General features: G+C 41.8%; 2 protein-coding genes and 1 long non-coding RNA gene across 4 annotated transcripts; all 3 read left to right on the top strand.

The window, feature by feature from the left end:
• Positions 1-1169: 1169 nt before the first annotated feature.
• On the top strand, positions 1170-1914 carry LOC118781609. Its single transcript, XR_005005116.1, has 3 exons — positions 1170-1274; positions 1674-1724; positions 1810-1914. It is a non-coding gene; the product is annotated as an uncharacterized LOC118781609 (long non-coding RNA).
• A 4088-nt stretch (positions 1915-6002) lies between these two features.
• On the top strand, positions 6003-9388 carry lactb (lactamase, beta). 2 transcript variants are annotated; one of them, XM_036535387.1, is made up of 6 exons: positions 6003-6545; positions 7134-7200; positions 7303-7493; positions 7775-8075; positions 8287-8452; positions 8745-9388. In XM_036535387.1, the coding sequence occupies exons 1-6, from the start codon at positions 6159-6161 to the stop codon at positions 9265-9267; spliced, it is 1635 nt and encodes a 544-aa protein (XP_036391280.1). In that variant the 5' UTR covers positions 6003-6158; the 3' UTR covers positions 9268-9388. The 2 variants fall into 2 exon arrangements, with proteins under 2 accessions (XP_036391280.1, XP_036391281.1); XM_036535388.1 differs by having other exon boundaries at positions 6003-6539.
• Positions 9389-9709: 321 nt separating this feature from the next.
• fbxo22 (F-box protein 22) lies at positions 9710-19074 on the top strand. The gene is made up of 7 exons (XM_036535217.1): positions 9710-9870; positions 11038-11170; positions 11372-11459; positions 11888-11983; positions 14621-14773; positions 15735-15900; positions 16689-19074. The coding sequence occupies exons 1-7, from the start codon at positions 9710-9712 to the stop codon at positions 17080-17082; spliced, it is 1191 nt and encodes a 396-aa protein (XP_036391110.1). The 3' UTR covers positions 17083-19074.
• Positions 19075-19644: the final 570 nt, after the last annotated feature.

Consider the following 19644-nt stretch of genomic DNA (forward strand, 5'->3'; position numbering starts at 1 on the left):
GCCCAAGCCACCCACCCATTAATGTGCGATGCTCTATAAAGTACGGCACTTGGAGTAGTACTCACTCAGTTTCCCTCACTCTGTCTCAGTCTCTCAAAGATTTTAGTTGTTTTCCTCTAATTGTATAAGAGGCAACTGCACACAACTATCAGATAAACAAATATACACTTCCAGTGTAGTGTTGTATTACATGCTTAACTGGTAGGCCTGCTCATATTGCATTCAGTTGATTTTCTCTTGAGATCCTTGCAATATGTTGATCCTACATCGTTGTCTGTTCTCTTCTAGATGTTTATGTCAGAAATGTGGCATCTTCACATGCCCTGGATAAATCAGTAAATATAATTCCTCAAGCAGAAATGCAAAGCGGGAGAGAAGAACACCCAGAAAGAAGAAAGGGTGAGCTTATCTGAAACTCTGTCCTCTTTTTGTCTGAGGGTAGATTCTAATTTTAATTCAGTGCCATTTTTGAACAGATTAAAATGTATTTAAAAGTTGTATTTCACACAGTTGTAGTCAATACCTTCACATACTACAGATGCCATAGTTGTTTTTTTTTTCCGGATCATTATCAGTTTGTATTCTCTCACATCAGATAGCTGTACAATGTGTTGATACTGTGCAGTGAACAGTTAAGAACCAGGTAATTGTCTTCTGGTGCAGCTGAAGAATATTCTGGCTGATTTTGAGGAGTAAAAGCGCCAGTATGAGGACCAGCTGCTGGCTGAACAGCTACACAGAGAGGAGCTGGAAGGTACTTTACACTCATGTATTTTTTTATCACCTATTAATTTGTAAATTCCTATGTCTGAATTGTGGCCGTTTGTGGTCAAGAGTGAATTAAGCTGATGGAAGAATTTGGTACGGAGGCAGGGGATCAGTGTGATCAGGAACGCAAGGGGCTGGACACTGAGAAGACGAGCCTGCACAGTGATCACACTCCATAGTAGTAAGTACCAGTCAAGACACTTTGAAGCGTTCTGCATACATGACGTTATACATATGCTAATATTCTAAATGTTATTGTAATTTTGCTTGCAGTTACATAAATAAGTATTATTGAAAACATGCAAACGTAATTGAAAAGACGAACATGCTGTGTTCTTATGTTGCAATTTCTTAACTTTAATTTCTTTTCTCCTGCAAATTGTTTGGTGGTAGTCACGTGCAAGCCCCTATCCTCTCCATGTTGCATGAAACCCGCTGGTAGGGAATGGGCGCAGAAGGCAGCCATGATTCCCGGAGTTCAGAGGCAGCGTTCCGACCAGATCCTGGTGAGAAAGTCTATCCAATACTAGTACATGAGTACTAGTACTCCCCATGCAACTTTTACATTTATCTTGTGTCTTGTATGAGTATATTCCTCTAAGTTAAGCATTTGCTAAGGTTCTAAGTTGACTTAGGTAGGGTGACCATACATCCTCTTTTTCCTGGACATGTCCTCGTTTTGGGACATAAAACATGCGTCTCTAAACGAGGACGTGTCCGGGAAAAAGAGGACGTATGGTCACCCTAACTTAGGTTGACTTATTTCACTTGTTTGATTTGCAGTAACGCTATCTTTTGTACTCTGTATGTGACATTTACCTACAATACAGCTTGAATACTATTGGCGTGTTCACTACACCGTTTCGGTGTCTCCCTGTAAGCCTCTCAATGATTTTGCTTTTCAGGTTCCATTTAGCTCATCACCTGCCACTCAGAAGGATACAGCTGAGCACTGGGTAGGTAGGACATGATCAGTGTTTTTGTGAATCCTTGTATGACCAAGACAGCATATGAACTCCTCTCATTCTTCTCCATCTGCAGCCAGAGCTTCAGTAAACCAACCGAGAGAGAGAGACAGCCAGCCAGCCAATCCGGCCCCAAGCGGAACAAGCAGAAACAGCGATGGGTTCCATTTAACCCCTAAATAACCAGAACCTGAAACATTCAGTTTCAGAAATAATAAAAAAGAATTCTATTAGAATTTTAAGAGAATTTGGTGAAAACTCGGGATACAAAATATGATCTTAAAAAGCCTGGAAAAACCAACCATATATCAGGCCCCAAATGGAATCAAAATGAAATAACACACCAAGGTTTGACAATTTTAATAAGCTCAATAAAAAAGGAAAGGTAAACCTTTCAAAGACAATCCAACATACCTACACTGCAGGGACTTTCTCAAGGTCAGCTCAAATGCCTGTCAGGCAGTGACACAATTACCAAGGAATCTGATTTCCAGACAGATGATATTTCTCCGTGCAGCTGAAATGCTGCGGTTTGCAAATTGCAGTAGGCAGCTCAGAGGTCCAGGAGGTGCTGAGATAATAGATGAGAGATAATAGATGATTATGTCCCATAAATAATCTCTCATCTATTATCTCAGCATCTGTTATCATCTATCACCACAGTCCTACAACTTATCAAATTAAACTTGTTCATTTTCCAGTTATTAACAGGAAAATTTTCAAAATTAATGTAGAATATTTTTGCAGTTTGTTCAAAAACTGTGAAAATATTCTACTAACTTTCGTTAACTAACTCTCGTTCAATATAACTTTAGTGGCAACATATTTAACAAAAGTTAGCCAAGTCTCCTCAGTTCCAGTAAGACAATAGCTAACATTGATCAGATTTTACGCAAGTTATATCTTATAAAGCCAAAAAAGCCTTCCATTATAACAAATTAAAGTTAGTCTTGCATAGACAACTAACACCTACCACCTTTGATAAATTATGACAATTCAAATTCATGATGTCACATTGGTGAGCTCGCTGCTACTGCTAACATCAGTTTAGTTGTTTCTGGCGTTCAGCACAGCAACCAATTGTTCACTACATTGTACCGTTTAAAAATGAGTTTAAAAAACAACAGACAACATATGACGAAACACCTCCACCCGTGGCTAGCAAATCATAAGTAGATGGAATGCACAGGACATCAGCATCGAGCACACAGGAAGAGTGAAGCTGTCAGGATATCAGCGGCTGCTTCCCACAGCGACCACCAGGCATCCTAATAACAGCCTGTCTGGGTTTTCTGGCTGCCACTTCCACTAGACAGAGGCACAAAGAGGGGATATACAGCATATGCGGTGCATAGGGGCATCACCAAAGCCAGCTTTAAGTAGTGTGTTCTTTCACATAAACATCCGGTTAACTATAACTAAATTAAATATTATATACATCGGCTGTATGTGAACCAAATTTATGCAGTATGTGAAGCGCTCCTCTTGGTCCTGCCGGTTCACATTAAGCAACGTGCAAACATGAATGATAGTATTGAAAGCAGTGTGTCAGCAGTGTTGACAGTCCTGTTTGCACGAGGTCACAGCCAGGTGAGGATTCAGTTACAGGTGGGGTGAAAACACTTGTCTGTATTTTGACTTCCATCTCAACACTGCCATGTTGTCAAGCGAGTATTGACATAAGGGCATGTCAAGTGAGTATTGCTCTGAACTCTTTCTAGCGTAGGTGCAGAATGGCCCCACATATCAGTGCAAGACCTTTCAACTGCTGCTGTGTCCTGTCAGGAATATGGGTGACAAGGAGAAGTTGAGGCTGAAGGTGAGAAGTACCATGGTGAGATGGGATTCACCACAGGCTTGGCAAATGGCAAAAATACAGAGGGGTGCACTTGCAGTCCAAGGGGGGTGGGGGGGCAAAACATATGTAGACATTAGGATATAAGGAGACAACTGGGGGTGCACTGAGGTCCGTCTGTCTGTCACCCTTAAGCACCCCCATAGCACTGGCCCTGATTCGCCAGACAAAGTAGCTCTGCTACACCTCCCTTCCTCCTGATAGAAAAGGAAAATGAAATGTTACAATATTAACTCAGTGTCATTCACTTTTGTATCGTTACTTTTGCCCATATAAACTTGTCTAAAGTAATTGCATAAATGTGGACCTGATCTGTTAGCACTTCCCCTCTCCAGGAGAAAAACTGAGAGGTCAACTATTAGATCAGCTCGAGCCTGTCTGCAGCTGAGGACACAGGTTGTGCAGCATATCTTGTGCTATTTGACAGAAAAGATTAGCTGTAGTCTGGGTGTCTAACGGAAGCAGTAAATCATAATTTATGAGATATTAGTGGCATGCATTGGCGTCACTAATCACTGTGCACTGTGGGTATTTGCGTGTCAGAGATGTCCCCAAGTTATATTTGTCAGTGCTAAACATGTTATTTTGGCACTGTTGTTGGCATTCCACACAATATTTTCAGACGATTGGGTTCCATATTGGGTTCTTAGTGATCTTCATGGGTAATCTGTTGTGATTTTTTGTTTGCTTGTTTGTTTGTTTTGTCCTGGCTTTCATTTTTAGTACATGGAAGCTGAATAGGATTGAAATATAAGAACTTTAATGTTAAATTCAAGCTTTCATTGATTTCCACCATCATCATTCAGAAGAAGAAGGCAAATACTTGAAACGTTCATGTGCTCAAATATTGTTAGGTGAATTTTACTTCATTCAGAGATGGTATTTGTTTTTGTTTTGGTTTTGTTTTTTTATCATTTATGTTCAAAAGTGTGCTTAGTTGTCATGGTTAAATCAATGAATAATGGGTGCAAATGGATGTAATAAACCATTTTCAATGGATTGATATGTGGGAGAACACTGAGGTTAGCTCATTTCAGAACTCCAGTGTATCTATGAAAACAAGAAGACCCCGGGCATTTTGACTATGACGACCACTTTAATGCGTCCCCTTATTAGTGCCATCTAGTGGAAAATGAAAGTATTGCGCTTTCCTTCGGAGCGCAGCGCACTCAGTTAATATTTCTAGGGTTCGTCTACTGCGCAAAAAGAAGCAGAACTTCTATCAACGAGAGCAATCGAAATTACACTTACAGTGTTCTTGCAGCAGGCTCTTGTTGTGTTTACTAACCCGCTGCCCAGTCATGAGATTCCATGGGGCTGAGTTTTGGCAGAACTGGACAATCGTGTGCCACTCATTTACAGCGGAGAACATATGACTACTGCGGCATCGACAAGCAAGCAAAAAGTTCGCTCAGACAGTTTACGATTGGCCTGGATTTAACTCCCGTGCATGCATCCCCAAAACCTGGAGCTTTCCAACTATGCTAATCAATTCACAGGTTATTGACAGGGGAAAAAATCGCTGTTTAGTGATAATTAACCCATTGAATCTTAGAAGCATTGAAGTAACTGTGATAGAACTGTTTGCCCTATTTTGACATTTGTATTTTACATTCATTATTGACAATTGAATTGGATTCAAAATCTTGACAGTTTCACCTTGAATTATACTGTATGTAGTATGACAATCTTTCGCCGTAAATTCCAGACTGTGAATTTGTTTTCCTGTGGTTGTGTTCGGTAAATCCACTCCTTCCTCGTGCATGAGTTTGGTTTTAGCTGATGTATAGGCACAGTGGGATATCATCATGAAATGGATACACCCGAAGTAAAATCAAGGGGGCTCAATGTGGTATTTGATAAAATGTATAGCGGCACGATTTATACAACATGTAACCTACAGCATTGCCATTTATGGAACAGGATAACTTTTTAGGCTTTTTTAAGGTAGTTGTTCTCTGTGGGATTTTAAAACTGCTTGCAGCGGCAAATTAATCCGTTTTAAAGGTATGCAATGGAGCCGACGCATATTTAGGAGGGAGTTACCGCTGTTGTGCTCCCGCCTCCCAAACCGCTGTTGTGAGGCTCACCACCAATTTGACGTTGATGGTGTATGTATAAACAGCACTTCTCTGCTTAGCAGCTCTAGGTAGTGGTTGAAATAATATCAGGCACGTCAGAATTGACAGTGATATCCCGAGGGTTTTCAGTCGAGCTGAGGCTTTTACAGTAGCCTAAAAGGAAAATATGAAGAAAGCACAGTTTAGTGACATTTACAATTTTTCCACTCCGTATAAAAGATAATTGTTACACGTACACGCGCGGGTAAACTCGTTGCTGCCAATGTGCGTTGATTTCGCACGTTCTTTCAGATTCAATCTTCAATCTTAAATTCGGCGTTCTTCATGCGATGTCTGAGTCGGGATTTGATTATTTTAGCCTGTGACGTTTGGCACGGTCTAAGTGGCGCAGGAATTGTTGTGGAGTAACTTCTGTCCTATATCATACAAGTTAGTTATGTATTATTTGTAGTCGTTTTTATTAAAATACTTTATGTTTGGCCGTTCAACATGTCGCGGTTACTCGCATTTTCGTTGGATGTTTTAGGCTTTAGGTGTAAAGACGGCCTCCCGCAGAAAGCACGCTCTTTCTCGTCTTTGTGGACAGCTAAAGCTAATAACTACACGTTCCGCAAGCAACAGTCAATTGTCTATGAACAGAGTCGAAGCGTATTCACATCGCAACGACAGCGCACATTTAAGTTTTTTAACGTGACGCAATCAAAGGTTTGGATTTTAGGGCTCGGTGCTGGTTTTGTATTGGCTTTAGGCTTTAAAAATGTGTACTTTGACGAACGTTGTGAGTGCGACAAAAGAGAGGAAGAATGCAAAAGGTCTTTGAGATATACTGCGGCGATAGAAATCAGCCGAGACCTGCTTCAGAGGATAAAGGTACAGGTATTCAAACGCTTTTTTTGTTGTGATTATTATTATAATAAGCTTTGTCTAAAAGTGCAATCTCAGCGCCTCGCTAATTTGTTTACACTGCGGGAATAGTGGTCAGTGACAGCAGTAGGCTACGCTACAGTGGTCATGGGACACAGGCGACAGCGATTCTGGCTGCTATAGCTACATGTCACTGTGGACTTTAACGTTGGACGGATCTAACGTTAAATAGAATCTCAAAACTGCATTTTCTATACCTAGAACAGGCTAGAAGTAATTTAAGCTGTTTTCAAATCTGTATTTATTTATTTATTTATTTTCATCTCAAAATATTAGCTTAAAGCAAGGAGTTTAGCCAGGTTACTAACGGTACCTCCTTGCAGAAAGTTTAAAAGTTTGGAGAGTAGCTTGCTCGGTTATTGAAGCATCTGTCATGAAATGATAGCTGCCAGTTGTTATGGGGAGCCATTTAGCTGACGATTTAGCTTATTTGATACAGACAGCATTTTTTTACTTCAGAGAGCTTTCCTCTTGCATGGAAATTTAAGTGATTTATATGTCTCAGTCTCACTTGTCCCTTTCTTCTTCCCGCTGAGAAAGGATGAAGTCGGGGCCCCGGGGATGGTAGTAGGGGTGTCGGTGGATGGGACGATGGTATGGTGTGAAGGTTGGTGTTTTTAAAAGACTTTGCAATTAGGATATAATTGCAGGTGAGGGTTTTGTTGTGTTGTTGAAGAAAGGTGTGTGTCTAACATGAGACTGTGCGAAGGTCTGGGTTATGCTGATTTGGAGAACAGGGTGCCCTGCCGCCCAGAGACAGTGATGAGGATCGCCAGTATTAGCAAGCCTTTAACGGCCGCTGCTGTAGCCAGACTCTGGGAGGAAGGCCGGCTGGATCTCGACGCACCGGTGCAGAAATACGTTCCTGAATTCCCAGAGAAACAGTTTGAGGGAGAAGACGTAAGTTATATATAGCCAAATGTAACAGAATGTAATTCCTCTCAATATTAGGTAATCTAACTACATCAGGACATCTGTAGAGGATCCGTTACACCCCTCTTTCCCCACAAGATGTCGCTGTCTGACTGTAATTTTTGCTTTAGTGTTGGTTGCAAATGTACATTTACATTTATTCATTTGGCAGATGCTTTTATCCAAAGGGAATTACAAGCGATGTAGAGTACAACACCAGCAGAAAATGTAAATGGATGAAGCATACATTTTTCCCTATGAATTCCCAGGTGACAATAACTCCACGGATGATTCTGTCCCACCTGAGTGGGATTCGTCACTACGAGAAGGATGTAAAGAAGGTGAAAGAAGAGAAGGAGAAAGCAAAGAGACTTTTGAAGCCACCGGAGAAGGAGAAAAACGTCAGTGAAGACAAGTTAAAAAACGAGGAAAGTGGCACCAAGAGTAAGGAGACCAAGAAGGCACAGAAGAAGGAGTTTGACCAGGAGGAGTACTACCTGAAAGATAGTTTTGAGAGTGTAATGCAGGCTCTAGACCTGTTTAAAGATGATCCACTTATTTTCAAACCAGGTAAGCTGTGTGGTTGGTGAATAACAATAGCCCACAATCGCACAGCTGCATAAAGAATGTATACCATTGAAACAGTAAATGTTAAATAGAAAGCATTGTTTCAGTATTGTCAAAAGTATGGCAGTATTGATGTGCACCAAGTTATGGGAACATGTTCTCAGATAAAGCGTGGTAGTAGGGATGAGCAGCATGCGGTATTTGTTCTCCCCAGGTACCACTTTCCTCTACTCTACTCATGCCTACACCCTCCTCAGTGCAGTAGTAGAGAGAGTGGTTGGCCAGCGCTTCTTGGATCACATGATGAAAATGTTCCGGGAACTCGGTATGCTGAACACTGTGCCAGATGAGAACAACCCCGTTATATACCACCGCTCAAGGTAATGAGTCATTTGCGCTTGTCCAAGGTTAATCAATTTTACTGTTACTACAGGTCAGTTATGATATGTCAGGCAAAGTGCAAGTGTATCGTAATTTAAATCATATTCAGTGGCTGGGCTTCCGAGACTTGTGTTGTGAAGCAAAGACTGTTTTTTTTTTTAGAGAAAGTCATTTTTATTTCAAAGTTGATAACAGACAAACATCATTAAAGAATCAGGACAGCTGTTGAAATTATATTTTTTAGTTAGTTTTTTTTCCTCAAAACTCCAGCTGCCTTTTTTTTTGTTGCAGATTTTACAACTTCAATAAAAAAGGTCGCATTGTGAATTGCCCCTACGTGGATAACTCCTATAAGTGGGCGGGTGGTGGGTTTCTCTCTACTGTTGGAGATCTGCTGCTATTCGGCAATGCCATGCTCTACAGCTACCAGATGGCCCATGTGAAAGACAGTAGAGGCCTCCTGCCTGGGTTTCTCAAGCCAGAGACCACCAGGAACATGTGGGCCCCAGTGGACAAAACAGAGGCCTCTTGGGACAAAGATGGACAATACGCTATGGGCTGGCTGGTGGTAGAGAAGCAGCAGAAATACGGGATGTGCAGGAATCGCAGGCACTACGTCTCACACACAGGGGGAGCTGTAGGGGCAAGCAGCGTCCTCCTGGTGTTGCCTAGCGAGTCGGTGTTGTCTCGTGGAGATCCTCCTGCCCCCCCTCAGGGAGTTGTGGTCACCATCATTACCAACATGCAGTCTGTGGGACTCAACAGCACTGCCTGGAAGATTGCACAGGAGTTCGACAAAGCCAAAGGAGACTAAGAACTCTGCACTGAGGGCCATGTGTGTGCGAGTGTGTGCACACATGTCTGTTATGAAATTGATGTTGATACCACTTTGGCAGCATCCTCGTGAATTGTTGTCAGCTTTTTAAGTTGTTTTTACATACTGGTCGATCTCAGTTAAAATGAATAAAAATATTTTTAACTCGAGTGTATAATTATTTATTTATTGCATTTAAACACCATGGTTTTAAAATGAGATTTGTTCAGAGTACCTGTTCTCAGCTGAAACGTAAAGTATTAATCAAAAGGGATGCAATTATGTAAATGTTATTTTTTTTCGTATCGGAGAACGCGGAACTGTGGAGGACTCAAAATTGTGTCGCTAGGGGGCAGCAATTAGATGCTTTACAAAGAAGGAACGAATGCGTGGTCTTTTGACAGAATAGGGGGTTCAAAGGTTAAACTTTCCGACGAATCCAATGGATCAAGCGTTTCTCTCTGTAGAAAATATGGATGGAAATGTGGAATTTCAATGCACAGCATCTGGAAGCAAAGCAGGTTATGTTTTAAGTAATGTGGCCGAAGTGGTGGAGAGAATTCTGACGTTTGTCCCGACCAAATCATTGCTCCGCACTGCTTGGTAAGTGGCACATTATCGACGATTGATAGCCAGCTGTATTGAACGGTCTGACTCCTGCTTAGATAGCGAGTTACCTGGCTGGATTACCGCGTAACGCATTCAGGGAGACTGTCTGGGTCGCTTCCCACTTCAAAAAGTGTTTCCCGAAATGCTTCCCTGACTCCATTGTTGCTGGCTGACTAATAGCTTCGTTTGCAAGTCAGAAAGTCCAAAAGTGAAAGTAATGACCTGGGTAGCGTTAGCTAGTTAGCTAGTTAGATAATCACAGTACAGTCAAATGTTTGTAGTTAGATAGCTTTTATTGTGACTAGCTGTATACGGTTTAGCGATAGATATCCTTAGTTTGGTACATTATGCTGTATTGTAGCTTTAAGGCAGTGAAGAAGAGAGGGTTTAGCTTTCTAGGTAGCTAGTATTTTACGTGTAGCAACGCCTTGGTACCGCCTTTGAATATGGATGCGATTTTGGTTAGATCTAATTAGTAAGACAATCAGATAAGAAGCAGCGCACAATTAAAACGTTCGTTCAAAAAAATTGATCGTTTAAACTTTGCACTAGTCGAGTGATAAAAGAGGTTTATGAACTCAGTATAGTTAATATATTTATTATCCAATGAAGCGGGTACACTAATTAATACCACTTATTTTCCACACATGCATTCACTGTCCGAATGTCAGTATGTTATCATGTTCTTTCTTGCGGTATATTTCACCGGCAAATCGAGGAGATCTGTTTTGTCTTACTGTTCCTCGTTGTTTTCCGATGGAACCCAAACCAGACATCGCATGCTGCAGCCGCAAGTAGCAGTGTTGTAGCAGTTGTGAAAGACAGTGGGTTTAGAGTTACATTGAGTACGTTTACGGCAAGGTTACCTAAGCGTTCCCAAAAGGGTGAACTGAACCACCGAGGTGGCTGGCACAGTCAGTTGGACACCTTTACCATTTTGACGCGGCCACTGCACCCAGGACATCAACCTCAGAAGGTATCCAAAAGATCGTGCAACCTTTTGCCATGGTGCTGATGAGGGATAATATCCAGAGAGGTTGAAGTCCAGAGGAGCCAGCATGGCGCACAGTTTCACAACCATGAAACAGAATGGCGTTTGGTGCACTGGTTTCCATGGCAGTTGTAACCCTCACCGTAATGCCTTTATGTCTTCAATGACAGTGTGTGCAGGCTGTGGAGGAACTGCGCCCTCCGTGTGCTGAGGACGCAGCAGAGAGTGACCTGGGTGTCTTCGACAGGGTCGGGCAGCGGTGAAGGGCATGTCTTGTGCAAGAATTTGGTGGAGGAGGTGGAGGTGAGGAGTGATGTTGTCCACTGGGCCACCTTTTGACCACCATGTTATTGTCTCGGACACCAGCCTGAGCGAAATATGCTTTGTAGGGTATGACAGGAGTGGCTGGAGTGATGTCTGTTAGTACAGTGGCTATGGCTCACAAAATGTTCATCAGTTGCGTATAGTTTATCAGTTACTTAATCTGTTTCTGGAACTTTACAGAACATTTACCTGCTGCCCCAGACAGTTCTGTTAATGGTGGACAGCGAGACCATTAACGGACAGGATTGTTGCCTCAGGCAGAAGAAAGGTAAGACTTGATTGGTAATTTTGTTTTTAATTGGAGCAAGCATTCCAGTCAAGCATGAGACAGATGACTGAATGTATCGCCACATACAAATTTATTCATTGTGAGATGGTGTATTGGCTTTGTTTGAGGGCAGTCTGAACTGGTCCCTTCAAGGTAGCTGCATCACAGAAAAGTATGTAGGCAGATCGCACCACTACTGAGAGACAGAGGGAGGTAGTGTTAGTTGCTGTATTGAAACTGTTGGAAAATGTGATCACGCTAACACTATATATAGTGATTCTTGACTGTGGGTGGCAGCAGATAGGTTTAAGCAGAAGTCAATTATAGCTGTTTCTTCAGGGCAAGGAAAAAAACTGCAGGGGTCCGTCAGGGAGCAAAGCATGACCTTTGGTGTGTGCCATTCCTTACCCGTTTCTTTCCATTTGCAGCCAGGAAGGCAGACAGTGTAGATCCAGCAGAGGAGCTGAGCATGCTGTTTCCAAGAGGCTGCGAGATTCTTGGGATTGCCACTCCAGGCGTTGTGTGTAAGAGCCTCCTGCTTTGGTGTCTCTTCAGCTCCGTGAAGGCTCACCTGTGTATCTCAGCTAATTGAAACCAGCTTAACCATACTGAGAAACTTAGCTCCTAACTAGCTTGGTGGTAAAACCATTTGCTGAGCTCTTCAGATGGGGTTCAATCCCAGACTTCAGTGCCTGGCTTCAATCCCAGCTGTGTTATTTGCAGATGACGACCCCTTCATTCCATTAATGATAGGGTTGGATAGGTCAGACAGGGTTTCTTCATGTCATCACTATCAGGCATCCTGTGATTTGTCTGGAACCTGCAAGTTGCTTAGGTGATATCAGTGGATGGAGAAGAACTATCAAGTGAGTGTTCTTGGAATGCATTCATATTGCATTCATTAGAACAAGAAATATCTGTTCACAGAAACAGCCGTGGAAACCGGTCCTTGACATGGCTGACCTAAGCATAAATGTTGGCCTCAAATGTCTGTCTTTGTTCAGCAGGGTCTTTTTTGTTGTTACTAGAGAGCCAGTGTCAGTTTTTGGCAGGATACAAGTGTGTTCAGAGCAGGCGAACATTGCATACACCATTCTGAGAGAGAGCGACATTCTCATTTAGCTGAGCGTTTTGAATCCTTACCAGCTCACTTAACTGTATCACAGACGAGCGAGTTGCCTGTCAACGTAGCCTCCAAGACGTATATCTTTTCCTGTTGTGGAGCTGTGAGGAAGGAAATGACATGCCTTGTGTTCAGATAGATTGTCCTTTGATCCTACTGTAAGGATGCATGTCTTTTACTGCTCTGAATAACATATGTACCTTGGAGAGGGCAGCAGCAGGTCATTGGCAAAGATACAGGAGAGTTTTGAGTCGATGCCTTTTTTCCAAAGAGTGTACAGACAGATCTGTGGCTGTCTGCTTTGTGGGACAACCAGTGTAGGAAAGTGTTTGTCGTATATGTGTGCTTTCTGGAAGTGGCCATATGAGGGCCTGGCCTTGTTGCCTTAATTAAATAAAAGCTATAAAGTCCCTCAGTGGAGATTACAATAGGGATCTGGAGTAGGGCTGGGCGATATAGCTGTTGCAATATATCGAATAGCTATTTTTAGCACAGTAACAGCTATCCCTGGTTAAGTTTTTTCCCATATTTTTTTCCCTTTAGTCATACCTGATGCAGGAGCACACCCCCAAAGTTCAGTGAAATGCTTCCGGGGCCGAAAAATATCACTTGTATCTACATGTTGGTTAACTTACCTATTAGCTTTGAAAAACACATAGCATATGTTTTCATTAGAGTTGCGGAAATAATGCGTTAATTTCTATTGATTAATTATAGAAAAAATCACGCATCAAAAAAATTAATGCAGATTAATCCCACTCTCTGATGCCCCTTGACCCCATATGTCACTGTGCATTTAAGCATTTATCATACCCAACTGCAGGCTATCTAGATTCTTTTATTTCATACATGGAAACGTATAAACATTTGCACTGACAGTAAATACGAATTAAGTTCACATTGGTGTAATAAACGATTGCATCGGAACATCTGTAAAACAGAGTGATACATATATAGTTAAAAGTGCCAGTGCTGTTATTATGAATATCAGCACTCATGGAATGCCTCTTGTCCAATGAAATTACTTGGTTGGAACTAACTTGTATAAAGCACAGTTTGAACATAAAATGCTTCTCACGGCAAATATTGATATATGAGATTAATTTAGATTAATTCATCATAAAGCATGTAATTAATTAGATTAATTTTTTAATCGCTTGACAGCCCTAGTTTTCACTCTTTATCTTTGTAGCCATGTGTTTCTATCTACCACATAGAAGCAGCATAGTGCTGTTGCTGTGATATCAACATTGAATAGATACGAGTGGTGTTTTTTTCCCCGGAAGCATTTCACATGGCCTTGGAAAACTGGAGGTGTGCTCCCACATCAGGGAAAAAAATACGGGAAAAAACCTAACGCTACGTACCAGGGATGGCTGTTATTGCGCTAAAAATAGCTATTCTATATATCGCGACAGCTATATCACCCAGCCCTAATCTGAAGCCATATAACTGCTCAGCACTCCGGAAAAGTGCATCCATGGACAACCTCAAAAACCAGTAAGTAATTTCATGGGATTTTGGATGTCCCATGTTCTGAGAGTTCGGTGAATGGTGAGATCTGAGGCAATGGAGAATTGCTGTGCATAGCAGTATTTCTGTTGTAGCAGAGCCTGCCAGTAAAGATGGAATTAAATTAATTTGGCCCAGTTGGGGTCATCTTGCTGATAGCAGATACGGCTTCGGGAACACAGTGCACTGTTCCCTTATCTTAAAATAGGGGCCCTTTTATCATCATTCAGATAGCGGGAATGTAAACAAGGTTCAAACAGAGTGGCAGTACACAAGAGAAAAGGGACCTGTATTGAATTGTCGTACTAATGATACATGAAACCAAAATGTGCTTGGCACAGGTGTACCATTTAGTTATACTTTGACAGTAATTGATCATCTCTGAGTATTAGAAGTGTTTAAAATACTTTGTACATAGTTTCTGCTTACTGTAGTATATACTTTAACTAGACAGTTTCTTCCTTTCTTTCTTTCTCTCCCTCTCTCTCTCTCTCTCCATCTCTCCCCCCCACCCACATTTTTCTAGTGACCCCCAGTGGTTCCTGTTCCAGCATGCCCCAAGAGCACCAGGATGGCGAGGCTGGCTTTGCGCTCATGTTCCCCAGCATAGATGGAGTGACCATTCGCCCCTTCCACTTCTGCAAGCAGAGCCTTTCCCAAACTGCTCTGGAAGATGCAGGTGGGTGCACTATCTAGCTTTCCCAATGCTCTTGAAAACCTTTTCAAATGTTTTCATCTTAGAAAAAACACTGAATATGGGCAAAGATACCGGTATCTTTGTTGGACGTGGAAGATCTAAGAAAGTTATGAGTTTTTCTCAGACAGAGTAAAATATACAGGTGTTTTTAGTTCATTCTTGTCAGCTTGATGTTATTTGCTATAAATCTAGCAGTATCTGTGTGATATTACAAACAGCTAGGCTATCTCACTGGTCTATGCATTAAGCTCATCCACAAGTGAATGCCTGTACAGTGCCGGTCAAACCTTTCAGCAAAATCAACGGATTGCAATGAGATGGGGAGAGACAGAGAGTGAGATGCATTTGTTTGTTATTAAAGGATTGGCATTTCCCTTCACACCTAATTAACCATGATTTCTCTTGTATTACTGCTGAGATTAGGGGCATTGCAGTTAGCCATATACATCTTGAGCAGAATGAAACTGATGAATGAAAGGAGTTTGTTTGTACTTGCGTTTTTACTGCAGGAGTTGTTTTACATGAGGACCCCACAGCACCACCTGCTGGTCAGAGAGTGACAGCACCTAGTCCTGCTAAATAGCCTTCTCCATTGCCTCTAATCTTTTTTTAATCGTAATGATCATTTACAAATTATACTGGGTGCTGTCATGGGTAGAATTGCAGTTGATGTCACATGGTTAAGTGCCAGTGAATGGATACAAAGCTCTCCTTCCACTTGACTTGAGTGATTAATGGAGATATCCCTTATAGTAGCCATATTGGCTTGGTGTTTTAATGTTACTTTGCCAAAGGCTATCAGGCCACAGCAGTCAGGTGGTATTAATGTATAAATGGAAGCTGAACTTGAAGGGACAGCAGTTTAATGTATTGCAGACGGCGCTGAATATTCCAAAGTACAGTGAACTAAATCTCCCCTTATTTGTTATTTTTTCCCCACCAGGGCTTATTGGTAACCCAGACCTGCGTGTGGTCCTTCTGTTTGGGTATGAAGCCTTCAAATCTGGAGCTGCTCGATTCCTCAACAAGGTCCTTGAGCCCCTGGCACAAAGCAGTGCCCTCATCGCAGGAGGTCATGTTGAGAATGTCTTCACCCACTCAAGGGAGTGGTGAGTGTTGTTCGATCTTCTGTGCTCCATTACCCTGTGGAGCTGTAATTAGCTTTCAGCATCTTCGCCCTTTCACTGTTTCGTGGGCCATGTGCAGTTCTTCAAGACGGGGCATACCTGGCATTGATCGGTTGTAGTCGTGGAACGAGAAGTCAACATCTGTGCACTTGTCAAATCAGATTTGTCAGCTAGTCAACATGTCAGCTAATTGGGTCACATTTGAAAAGCAGGCTGGTGGACCTGTTGCTAAACCATAGCAAAAAGTGTGCAGACCCACATGAATATGAACATAAGCAGTCCAGCGCTGTTAGCCCTTTTGCGCATACAGTCACACCACTGTGATTAGCCTTTCGTGTGTATGGTCACACCGGTGTGATTAGCCCTTTCGCACGTACGGTCAAACCAGTGTGATTAGCCCTTTCGCACGTACGGTCAAACCAGTGTGATTAGCCCTTTCGCACGTACGGTCAAACCAGTGTGATTAGCCCTTTTGCATGTACGGTCAAATTGGTGTGATCAGAACACTAGATTGGAAAAATTCTAGCTAACGTTAGCTTTGTGGAAACAGTGATTTAACGTTAGAAAGTATAGCAAATGCGGCTGTGAAAACTATGAGAAGCTTAATAACGCTAATAGAAACATAATGAACCGTGTAACGGAACATGCACACTACATAGCATAAAATAAGGGTTAAATGTTGCGCGTTTTCTCTTGAGTGTGACTGGGAGGCAGGTAATGAGGAGGCGTGACGCTGTGTGATGTTGCTCTGTGCTGTCCTCTCTTGTAAGCTGCGGCCGGGGCTCGTACGGTGTGGTGGGACTGGCACTGAGCGGCTCCAGGATCCAGGGGGCGTCAGTGCTGTTGGACCAGGACGTGAGCAGTGAGAAGTCGGCCGAGGCGGCCATACAGAGGCTGAAGTCAGCCAACATCCCCGAGAGGAACACGCTGGGCTTCATGTTTGCCTGCGTGGGCCGTGGCCACAACTACTACAGCGGCAAGCGCAATGTAGAGGCTGACACCTTCCGCAAGGTCTTCCCCAACACTCCGCTCTTTGGCTTCTTTGGCAATGGCGAGATCGGCTGCGATCGCATCGTGACCGGGAACTACACGCTGACCGAAACAGACCCAGACAGCCTGCAACACGGTTACACCACAGTCATGACTCTGGTTCATCTGGGATAGCACTGTAAGAACAGAGGCCAGAACGATGGCCATAAAGCTGAGCTCGGTGGGGCAAATCGGAGAGTAGGAGCATTCAAAGGGTGTGAATGGGCTAACTGGATCATTGCAGCCGGGATCATGTGTTGGGGAAATCTTTCGTTTTCGAAATAGTCGGTGATTTCAGCGCATTTTGATTTGAAGTCTGTACTAGAATATAATCCTGAGGCGCTATATCTGTCTGATAGAATGTGCGAATCTTCCCAAAGACAAGAGAGGAGGATTTTGTAGGAGGCTTTGCAGAGTATTCGCATTTTTCTATTTTTCTAAGAAAATGTAGTTACCCTCGACTCAAAGTGCTAACTCATAACGTCATTCCTGCAGGCTTTTTTTTAACTGTCATTCCCACTGTTTTTTTTTTTTTGTCAAGTAGTGTAGGCAGAAATCAACAAACAAAAAGAAAAAAAAACTCTTTACACATCTGAGATTATTATTGCATCTAAATGGCCATTGTACGGTTTTTACAAGACATTTACAAGACGAGACATTTACAGCTGTTTTGATGTTAGAATAGAGAATGATTGTATTGCTCCATCTCGCAGACCTGATTATTTGTATAATTTGGCATGAATGTACAACGAATCAAGGATATATTTAAAATCAGGATAGGACTGGAAGACTAATTGGTTCATTTCTGTTTAGCTGCATTAACAGTAATCACTTTTATGACATACATAAACAAACTGTTTTAAACCATACTTATTGGTGTGTTTACAGCAGTATTGAGAAAAGGCTTTCACCCCCCATAGCACCTTCATACAATTGTAACTTATTTAAAGGGGTCTCATAGGACCTGTACAGATACTGTACTGATCTCTTAATGTGGATTTCTCAATATGCTTCTTGTTTCTTCAGGCACCTGATACCAATTTTCCACTATGATGCATATTGCATACAAGGCCAGGGTACTGACCTTTTTAGGTATGTACATTATTTTCTGGTTTATACACATAGCATAACGAAATGTCACACAGCGTACATGTATCATGCGTACGGTTTGGTTGTTCACCAGGAATGAGCAAAAGACTTAAATGTGTATGTTCTTTAAATGTATTTCATTCGTGTCCCAGTTGAAATGGGATTTTTTTTCCATTGATGTACTCGAAGGTTGCAAGCCAATCAGGCCAGTTTTACTTCTGAAATCTTTCTCAGTGATGCCTTTGTACTAGTTCAAACATAACTTGTTGCGCCTTGGCCATTGGTGTCTTGATTTATTTGATGTCACACCAAATGCAAATAATTTCCTATTCTGTTTCTCTGGTGATTTGGTCGGAGCTTTGAATGATTTCAGAATAGGTATGACTGCAGGCTGAGAGTGTTATTTACCTGAACTCTTCTGGAATTGTGGGTAACGACTGTTATGTAATGTGTACCGTGCTGTGGCTGTCAGTGACAGTCCCATTGTAAAACAAAGTTTGTGGGCCAGATCTAAAACTTGGGCCTCATCAATCTTACCACAGTTTGCTCTCTCCTTAACTTTTGACTAACATAATTTAAGCAAGTACTGTTTTTTTTTTTCTTCCAACTGTTGTGCAATGTTTTGATCAATATCAACCGTTATTGCACTCATGATGTAGCTCAAGCATTGGAAAAAGTAATGAATATTCACTTAAAGTTGACGCTCACATTTATGTTGAGCAGATTTTGATTAGATTGAGTAGAGACCCTTGTCTTGTATCCTTACTCAGAAGTGTGGTTCTTTAGTGGTGGAAAAGAAATCTCACTCGGGAGAGAGCAAGAAATTTTAGCATTGAATATTTTCAACCGTACAATGACAACCGCAGAAAATTGGGAGATGTACATCACTTCCCACCCAAACCTGTTATGTTCATGCTGTTATACACACCTAGTATAGTCACTGTGATACTGTCTCTTCTCACTCTGTCTACCTTTAATAAAATAAACTCATGCAACATACCCCTTTATTCACTGAATCATTTGTGTCATTCTCTGATGAATTTCCACTAGAAATAAGTCCCATTCAGTTATAAGGGGATGTAATACATTTTGCTATATTGGTTTGAAAATATGGCTTGGTGCTCATGTTTGGAGTTGCCTCGTCAGCTCCTCTCTTTGTGAGCACTGTGTTTGAAGTAATGCCCCACAACCCCACCCAACCCGGCCTGATGAAACTCATCAGGTTCAGGCCTATAATTACAATTATAGCATTTAGATTCAGATCCAGTCAGGCTTAGTGTTTCTGGATGTCAAAATTTGAATGTGCTGATGTCTTAAATCTGGGCTAAAAGCATATTTGCAATAAATGACATTTACACAGAGGGAATTAGTGTTTTTAACGCTACTGAACATATCGAGCTTGAATGGAGAATTAATTGATTAAATTAATTATTTAGACAGGTAGAACTTATTTTTTGGTTAAATGCTTCCATTACTGCAGAAAGGACTGTTCATTTTGTTGAACTGTTGATTGGGAATTTGCCATTTTCATGTTTACTTGTACAGTCTTTATTCACCATGTAATGTGTGATTTTCTCAACAAGGACAGGGTGTGTTTTGTTAATTTGT

Source organism: Megalops cyprinoides, chromosome 8 (genome assembly GCF_013368585.1).
Source record: "Megalops cyprinoides isolate fMegCyp1 chromosome 8, fMegCyp1.pri, whole genome shotgun sequence".
NCBI lineage: Eukaryota > Metazoa > Chordata > Actinopteri > Elopiformes > Megalopidae > Megalops > Megalops cyprinoides.